This window comes from Phaseolus vulgaris, chromosome 11 (genome assembly GCF_051622355.1).
Source record: "Phaseolus vulgaris cultivar YP4 chromosome 11, ASM5162235v1, whole genome shotgun sequence".
Lineage (NCBI taxonomy): Eukaryota > Viridiplantae > Streptophyta > Magnoliopsida > Fabales > Fabaceae > Phaseolus > Phaseolus vulgaris.
The window spans coordinates 47,537,813-47,547,438 of record NC_143508.1 but is presented as its reverse complement, the minus strand read 5'-3'; the positions used below and the strand labels follow the sequence as shown (position 1 = coordinate 47,547,438).

Genomic DNA, 9,626 nt, shown 5'->3' with positions numbered 1-9,626 from the left:
ATTTTTATATATAAATGATTTTTAAAATATTTGGATTTTATTTATTTAGGATTTTGTAAATCTTATAAATTTTATTTATTTAATATTTTTATTTAATTAGGAAATAAAATAATTTCAGATTTTTTATTTACTTGGGATTTTTAAAAGCTTTGAAATTTTATTTATTTGAGATTTTTATTTATGTATGACATAAAATTTGTGTATAAAAACAAGATTCCACTTAACGAGCAAAATATCGCACAAGATTAAAGGAAGCCATACTTATAAACGGATGTCCCCTCCATCAAAACCCTTGAATCTTCTAATAGAAATCTATATCAGCATCATTAAATATTATGTTGAGAATACATGTTTAACCATTGAAAGAAAAAACAGCAACTGCTACCATGATACAGGCATTATAGTGACAACAGCTGTGATTTGTGGTCAATGCCGTTGAATATGAAGGTTCAGGACATTGGTACGAATTGCTTTGTTATGAGCTGCGAGAAACATAAATAACGTGAATCCCAACTCAAATACAAAATTAACTTCTGCTGTTAGAACATTCATTTAAGACGATTTTGCAAGAGTATGGCTACCTGAAACTACAAATTTCCATTATCATACGGTGAACAAAGAGTATGGATTCTTAGTCGAAAAACTGATGTTCCTAAAAATGAATAACTATTCAACGGTTCCGTGTCATTGTTGCATGTAAAGTCCAAATATCTATTGTTCACTGCTTAAGTTAAAAGAGTATGAGAATGTGTAGAGGAATACTAACCTATATCATACAATCATACTATAGCTATATCTAGCTTCCACTATAAACCTTTTTCTGACCATCTGTCAGAGAAAGATGGACCATGATCATTTGGACGCATTATGATAAATTGTGTTGGAACAAATTAGATTTTTTTTAATAAAACGTCCCCCCCGCCAGAGCAGGGATCATTTCTAAAGATGAGAAAATACAACAAAAGGCCAAATTTAGCTGACTTATTTTAAGCACGTAGTATGTATTTAGTGTCTCTTGTGTTAACTTCCATGGCTTGGGTTAATGGAAGCTAAAATATAACTGGACCAAGACAAGGCTGTAAAATTGTCACTATAGGCTAAGCAAAAAACCCATGACGATAAAAAGCTTGCAAACAAGACTATTCAGGATGAGCTAGAATTGCAAACCTTGATCACTTCTTGAATAATAGCCACATTCTTAGAGTGTCAGGAAAATTGGGTTATAGAATCACCAAGGTGCCAATGAGTGGAATCAGATTGGGCAGTGATGAAACTAAATAGAATCTAACCAATGCTTGATTTATTTTTTGAGACAGCTCAAGAAATTTTAATCAAACTAAAGTAGATTACCGCTGCAAACAGATGAAAGTAAATAAGCATCCGTTTGGAGAATTCGTTAGATGCATTGCCTTAATCTAAATTGCACATCAGAAAAAAAAAACACGTGTAGGTTATACATTATCTTATTTCATTTAAAGCTCAGTATGTTAACAAATGCCTTCAGAACATTGGTTAAGCCATTAAGGAAGTGGAAAGTTCTAAAAAAAAATAAAAATTACTAATAGTCTAATACACCCTTGGTGCCCTTAAGGCACTCGTTAGCAACACCAGAAGAAAACAGTAGTGTCGCAAGTTAAAAGACAGTCAGGTATATCGGATGAGTAAAATCCACAGTAGATAATGACATTGACCCAGATTACATTAGCTTCAAAATTATGGGAACTTTTCAATTGTAAGACCCTATACTTTTCTAAGACAAGAATGCCAAGCTCTGTTAAATTAATCAGTGCTTATAGAGAAGTTAGACAAGGAAGCCTCAGAAAAAGTTAACGTACATGAGTTGATTTTAACTTATATATGAGATGAGAAATATAATTCATTTTACTTCTTAGATTCATTTAATTTTTCTCTCTAGAAAGTGCTTGTTATGAAGTTTATTTAAACTAGTCAATTGTCCGTTATATTTACATAATCAAAGACCTTTTAAGATGGTAATTCGGTACTAGACAGATTGAAACAAATCATTATTCAGAAATATGGAGATCATTCACAATCATTATTGGCTGTATAAATAAATTTGATCTGTAAGTTACAAGCTTACTTTGAGTTTTCTTGCATTTTTACAGAAGCTTTTAATCGTTGACCTTGGAATGCTATTTGAGTCTCTACCAATCTTCTTCAATGTACTTCTTCACTAGATGTTCTATTGCAAGAAAATCAGCCTCAGCTTTAGCGTGATAGATATTCTGCAATTTCACATATTGCCTGCAGGAACATCAATATATCTCAGGTAAATAAACTAACTGTTCAAATATACAAGGAATTTAAAATTATACAATTACCTTCACACTAATTCGAAAAAACCCTGTAAGGCCATAGGAGCGAGCAAAGATCAAAATAACATTTGCCTCCCTGCAGATTCGGTCAAGCTTAATCATTGAATATTCCACGAGCTGAAAGTTTATCAAAGTTAAAGGTTATCTTTAATTGAACAATAAAAATATAATGTCAATTGATGAATTGATAGCTTTCTTTCAATGAGAAAGATACACAAAAAATCAGAATTATGAACAGAGGCACACAATCATGTTTACATAAAAAAACCCAAATTATTTATCTCATAGGATATATAGTAGCATACCTGAGTGGAAACACCCAAAGTAAATTGAGAAAAGAATGATGGATTTGTCTCGATCAATGTTTCAGGAGACTCTTCTACAAACTTAGCTTTAACTGCATCATTCAGCTCTTGAAGAAATGAGCAAACACATTTTGCCTTTGACTTTCCGAGGCTTGCCTCGTCCACTACAAGTAAGAGAATAAAATGAGAACCAAAAGTTTCAGAAACGCATAACCCGTGTACAATAACAAGTTGCTGTACCCAAAAAATTGTTTCAAGGTCACCCTCTTCCACTTTAGATCCATCAACTACAGTGATGCTTCCAATCCCACCAAGAAAAGGATTCTTAAGTGTTTCAGAACCGATTGGACCACAGTTAAGTAAGCAAATACTAGATTTCTCCAGGGCTGCTTGTCCTTGGTCACACCATATTCTGCATTTTCAAATAAACAATGCAATGTGAATGAGATCAAGAGATGTCTCCAAGACTGTCCCCAAACAAGTTAATAAAAAACAGAGAGACAAGCAGAAGGGACTGTTTGGTTTGAGAGCATTTCTATTTACATCTTCAATTACTAAAATGCCACCATATTTTCACTTAATTTCCTGTTTTCAAAAGTTTATACAAGAAAGAATGAAAAACTTTTTACTATTTTCTGTTTCTATTATTGCCTATGCAAACTTAAAATAGAAAATGAAACATCCTACCTTTTCTCAAACCAAACAGCCTTAAGATTCTACTTCAGATCTAAATACATAAAACACAAGCACACAGAGGCAAAATTCACAACAAAGGAAGCACAAGAATGAGAAAAACAGTTCTCTTCCTGCCACTGAGAATCAAAACATTTCACTCAACAAAATAACAACTAGTTTCTGCCTTTTGCAGATTAAAAGCAGTTCCATTCCAAGATGCATCAATCCATACACAGCAAACTGCTGACATATATTATTTATTATTTTCACAAACTGTAAAGTAAAATAAAATAACTGACTAAAACCGCACTTTCGCTTGAACCCAACCACCACCAATAGACTCCAAGCTACCATTCAAACCATCATCCACGAAGTCCCCAACCCTCTTCACCTTGAGCTCTGTAGGCTCCACAGGGTAATTCCCAGAGAAACAAGCATAGCAAAAATTAGGACTTTCACTCCCCAACAACTTCTTCAAGCTATCAAAGGGCAAAAAGGCTAAAGAATCCGACCCAATGAAGTCCCTTATCTCTTCCACACTCATTCTGTTAGAAATCAACTCTTCTGAACTGGGAGTATCAACCCCGTAATAACAAGATCCAATAATGGGAGGGCTAGCAATCCTCATGTGAACCTCCTTGGCACCAGCTTCCTTCAACAACCTAACAATCTTGGATGAGGTGGTTCCTCTCACAATGGAATCATCGACAACCACCACACGTTTACCCTCAAGCACAGCACGCACGGGGGAGAGCTTGAGTTTCACGCCAAAGTCCCTAATCTTCTGAGAGGGCTCAATGAAAGTCCTCCCAACATAGTGTGACCTAATCAAACCCTGCTGAAAGGGAACCCCGGCTTTCGCAGCATACCCAAGCGCAGCCACAACCCCAGAATCAGGAACAGCAATCACAACATCACAATCCACGGGACTCTCAGATGCTAAAATCTCCCCGAATCTTCTGCGGGACTCGTACACAGACCTCCCGAAAACAACCGAATTGGGAAGCGCGAAGTAGATATGCTCGAAAATGCATTGCTTGGGTTGAGGATGGGACATTAGGCAGAGACTCTGAACACCATTTTTATCCACCACGACAACCTCGCCGGGAAAAACCTCCCTCTCGTATGTCGCTTCGATCAAGTCGAGGGCGCAGGTTTCGGAGGCGAACACCACGGCGCCGTTGCTTCTCCTCCCCATGACGAGGGGGCGGAAGCCGAATGGGTCACGAACGGCCACGAGTTTGTCCTCGGTGACAAAGACGATAGAGTAGGCGCCCTTGAGCTTCTCGCAGGCGTCGACGATGCGGAGGATGAAGGGACGGTGCTTGGAGGTGGCGATGAGGTGGAGGACGACCTCGGTGTCGGAGGTGGTGTTGAAGATGGAGCCGGAGTCCTCGAGGTTGGAGCGAAGGGTGCCGTAGTTGACGAGGTTACCATTATGGGCCACACCGACGGAGCCGAACCGGTAACCGGCGACAAAGGGCTGGACGTTTTTGAGCATGGACTGGCCGGCGGTGGAGTACCGGACATGGCCGATTGCGAGGCTGCCAGGGAGCTGGTCGAGCTTGGACTCGCTGAAGACGTCGGAGACGAGGCCCACGCCGGTGACGGATTGGAGGACGTTGTTGTGAACGGTTACGATTCCGGCGCCTTCCTGGCCTCGGTGCTGGAGAGCATGGAGGGCGAGGTAGCAGAGACGGGAGGCCTCCGGGTCGCCGTAGATGCCCACGACGCCGCACTCCTCCCGCGGCTTGTCGTCATCGCAGGCGCTGGCTGCTGCGGTTGGGAAAGTGAGAACATCGGAGAGGGGGTTTTTGGAGGATACGAGGAAGAGAGGTTTAACGGCGGCGCGTGGGAGGGTGGGGAGTATTGAGGGTGTTTTGGGAAAAAGATGGGTGTGATTGAAAGGCAGAGAGGAAGATTTGGAGAGAGTGGATGATGTTGGTGTTGCTGCGGCCATCACTCTCACTCTCAGATTGGAGTCTGAGATTGAAATGAGTGATGAAATTGAGGAACACGAATGCTTCTTCTAGGTTTGCTTTCGGGAGTTATTGATTCCGTTTACCTAAGTTTTTTCTTCTTCACCCTTTTCTTCCCTTCCTTTATACCTTACATATGCATATAAGATATGTTCCGAGGAGGATGATTCGAGAAAGTGAAAGGAGAAAAGAGTGGGAAAAAAATTTGAAAGAAAGTAAAAATGTTTGAATTTGGGTATATATGATAAAAATTTATGAGAGATTCTAAGTGATACGATGATTTTGAGAAAGTTTTAATTTTTTTTAAATGGTTAAATATTATTTTACAAATTTATCTTTGTCTATTAAATTTTTTTAATTATGAAATAAGTTATTTTTGTTTAAAAATAAATAACTTTCACATATTTTATAAATTTAAAAATTAAAATTAAAAAATAAATATATGTTAAATATAAATAGATATAATTTAAAAATTATAATTAAAAAATGTATTCATCAAATTAAATAAAATAAAATTTCAAATAAGTTTTTAAAATATTAAACGTATATTATAAAATTAGAAAATAAATTAAAAAATAAATAAGATCTTATATAAATAAAAGATAATATTTTTTATTATTAAAAATTCTATAATAATGAAAAATTAAAAAATATATAACGTTAACAAAAGAAAAAAATTTCATAAAAAATTATTATCAAATAAATTACTAACTCATAAACATAATAATTGTAAAAAAATATATTAATATAAATACGACAATAAATTAAATAAAAAAGAGAATTTCAAATAATTTTTTAAAATTTTAAATATATACTATAAAATAAGAAAATAAATCACATTTTATATAAATAAATAAAAAATATTATTTTTTAATATTAAAAAATACTTACCTATGAATAAGAGTAAATAAGTAAATAATATATGGTGATATGATTTTTCCTCAACATCTCTTATTTTGAAAGGAGAAAATATTTATTGTTCACAGGTATATCTTCGACTTCTCTTCCTTGCAAAAATCTGAATCCAAATCATTAATATTTTCTCAATTCTTTTATGGTAAACCGTACACCATAGAAGCAAACATAGCATAGAAAGTTATTTCTCCTTCATTGGATGTAGGGCTTTTCTTTATGCACCAAAACAAATTCTCTTTGCACCCCCTTTCTGGATAAAAGCATATGTTAGCAAACATGGCTATTAGGAATTATTGTTTGAAAATACGAAAGAGGACATTTTATCAATTAGGAAATGAGTAAGACGTTTATGTATACCTTTAAGCTTTAACGGTTTCTAGGCACTCTTGTTAAATAAAAGAAAATACACAGCTTTAATTCAAAATTTAATTTTTTTATTATGTTTTTAGAATAGTTTTTTTCAGCTATTATTCAATAATATATATTATTTGTTTTACTATATTATAACATGTAATTATTATAAGAAAATCATCATATAAAAACTAATTTAAAAAAAAAATTAATTATTACATTAATTTAATTATATATTATTTTAGAAAAAAATTAATATTTAAATTAATTTATATTATTAATAAATAGTTTATAAATTAATATCTAATTAGTTATCAAAATTTTATATACCAACTTTAAACTTTACATAATTGAGAATTAGAACCTAGGTAAATAATTAAATACCAATTTAAAAATTATTTATCAATAATAAAAATTATTTTAGATACTAATAATTTATTTAATTTCTAAAATAGTTTTTAATTTAATTTATATAATAATTAATTATTTTTTAAAAACTAATTTATATTTAGTAATTTTTTAATAATTAATAAAGAACCAATGTATACTTAAAAAAATATTGAACCAACATTTATACAAATTATTGCACTAATAAATAACATTTCTGGAATAAAAGATATTTTAGGAATTTTATTACGTTGAGATAAAGGCAAAGCAGCATACCTTATATTTTTTTGTTATATTCAAGATCAAATGTTGTAAAAGCACAGTATTATCGTTATCACTTGCTTTTTTGGATTATCAGGAGAGATTATTGTGTTTTGGATAAAAAAATTCGGAAAAAAAAAATCAAAATCTCAGAGATTATTGTGTAATTTTTTAAGGATATTTTCGTCTTTTCATTTATAATTGGGTGTATTAATATGGTGCAAGAAGCAATTGCCTAAAATTATTTGTATGTAATAGTTTTCATTATGGATTTGGATCCAACAATTGTGGACGAGGTGCCTCATATTAGGCAGTTTCTTCCTGCACCCCTACATTTTTCTTCCTGTACCCCACAATGTTATGCAAAGACCAAATTGTCCCTATTATTCTTTAAAAACCCTAAAATGCACTTGAACTATATTTATTTTTTTCATTATGGATTATTGAATCCGGAAAAATTTTGGATTGGCACATCCGGTAAAATTTTGGATCCACCAATCCGTAATTCAAAATATGCATCATTCAAAAAAAACATTCTAGATCCACCAATCCATAACAGAAATATGCATTTCAGATTCAAAAATCCATAATTTAAGAAAAAGGAATTCCGGATCCATGAATCCATAATAGAATTAGACTTCCAGATTCAGCAATCCGGAAATCAATAATTTATGCAAAAATTGCTTCCAGAACACCCCCTCATCCGAAAAAAAAAATATTCAGTTCCGGATTTCTGAATCCGTAGCACACTTCCAGATTCCTATTTTCGGTAACCACGGTGTCCTTTTTCAAATAAAATATTAAGGCCAATTTCGGAATTTAGAAAATTGTGGGGGTGCAGGAAGAAAAATGTAGGGTGCAGGAAGAAGAAGGCCTCATATTATCGTTATAATGTCTTAGATTTTGTTTATAATAAAGATAAAATTGTTTCTGTATTACATGTTATATTAAATTATTTATATTAAATTAATATATTATATATATTAGAGTGTCACCAATATATTGAAGTAATTGTACACACTTCAATAAAGAAGAATAGATTTACATTTTGGTCCAATTAAAATTGAAAGAACAGTTTCAAATTGCAAAAATGAGTGAAAATTATTAGGATCTTATATCTTGTTTGTCTAAATTTTATATTAAAAAATCGAAGTACTTAATTTGAGAAAATATTCAATTTCATTACTAAATTCTGATTTTAGAAACTTCTTTAGTAGGAGGAGTTAATGCCTTAGTAGAATAATTGATCATTCCCGTTTTAGTGTCCTTTACTTTAGGTTTAAAATTTTAATGTAAAATAATCGATTAACAATAAAATATATCAAATATTATTATGTAATAACATTTTTTGTCATTGTTTTGTTCATCAATGAATATAGTCATATGATCTCTTTGTGCAAAACTTTCATTTCAAATTCTTGGAGTGAATAACTAATTTACTTTTCTTTTCAACTTTATTATAAAAGTCATTATACAGAGTTTTATACAAATTTAATTTCTCTTTACAATTTTTATTCTAATACAAAAATATTATAAGACTCATGCTTTAAAATTATTAATAAAAAATATTTTTAAAGTAAAATATTATATTTTAATTCTTATTTTTATGATCCAAAAAATATTTTTCTATTTTTATGATAAATTTTTTAAATTTTATTATATGTAAATATATTACAATGAATCTTATTATACCTAATCTTAAACTTTTCACATTTATGCATAACCTTTTCATTAGATATGTCAAAAAATTTAGAAATTTTAAGGACTTTTTAATTTGTAATGTTAATATGTGTTTCAAAGTAAAAGTATTTTTCTAAAAAATTAAACTAAATAAACTATAAACTATTGATCATCATCATCTGTGAAAACATTGACCTATAAATAGATATTCGTATTAAGCCAATATAATCTTTTAAATCACATCTACTTCAGAAAACCATTATATCTACCAAACAAATGCAATTCATCTCATCATCATCCATCATCTTCCGTAACCATGTAGATAAGACTTTGAAAAAACTAAAATTGTGTAAAAACTTACACCTAGATCACTAGATACAAAAACTAAAAGGATAACCACTTATAATCAGAGAGACCAACATAATACCTCATTTTTATTTTTATTTTATATTTGGTGACAATTAATTTATTACAATACATAAGGGAATACGTTATTTACATCCCAAACAAAAATTGGCAATGACTAACCCATGAACCTCAACCATACTAGGGTGAAATTTGTACTACCAATTCATACAAGTGTACCATTGAGTAAAAAAAACTCAATTGATCTAACCCCTACCCACAACAAACCATGATGAGTACCAAATGAAGCCATATCATGTCCCATAATATCATTGCTTCACCATGAGGTTCAATGTTTTTATTCATGATAGTTGTGAAAAAACTAATACAAG

General features: G+C 32.0%; 1 protein-coding gene across 5 annotated transcripts; it reads right to left on the bottom strand.

Moving 5' to 3' along the window:
• Positions 1 to 261: 261 nt before the first annotated feature.
• LOC137815885 (amidophosphoribosyltransferase, chloroplastic) lies at positions 262 to 5,466 on the bottom strand. Of its 5 annotated transcripts, none has more exons than XM_068619051.2 (7): positions 3,627 to 5,466; positions 2,882 to 3,053; positions 2,642 to 2,805; positions 2,343 to 2,453; positions 2,102 to 2,265; positions 1,168 to 1,352; positions 262 to 482 (listed from the first exon to the last, which is right to left on the bottom strand). In XM_068619051.2, the coding sequence occupies exons 1-2, from the start codon at positions 5,274 to 5,276 to the stop codon at positions 3,042 to 3,044; spliced, it is 1,662 nt and encodes a 553-aa protein (XP_068475152.1). In that variant the 5' UTR covers positions 5,277 to 5,466; the 3' UTR covers positions 262 to 482; positions 1,168 to 1,352; positions 2,102 to 2,265; positions 2,343 to 2,453; positions 2,642 to 2,805; positions 2,882 to 3,041. The 5 variants fall into 5 exon arrangements, with proteins under 5 accessions (XP_068475152.1, XP_068475228.1, XP_068475114.1 ...); XM_068619127.2 differs by having other exon boundaries at positions 2,343 to 2,412; XM_068619013.2 differs by lacking the exon at positions 1,168 to 1,352.
• Positions 5,467 to 9,626: the final 4,160 nt, after the last annotated feature.

What these genes read in the sequence shown, in the direction of transcription:
- LOC137815885 (XM_068619051.2), bottom strand. Translation starts at nt 5,276, where the DNA reads ATGGCCGCAGCAACACCAACATCATCCACTCTCTCCAAATCTTCCTCT.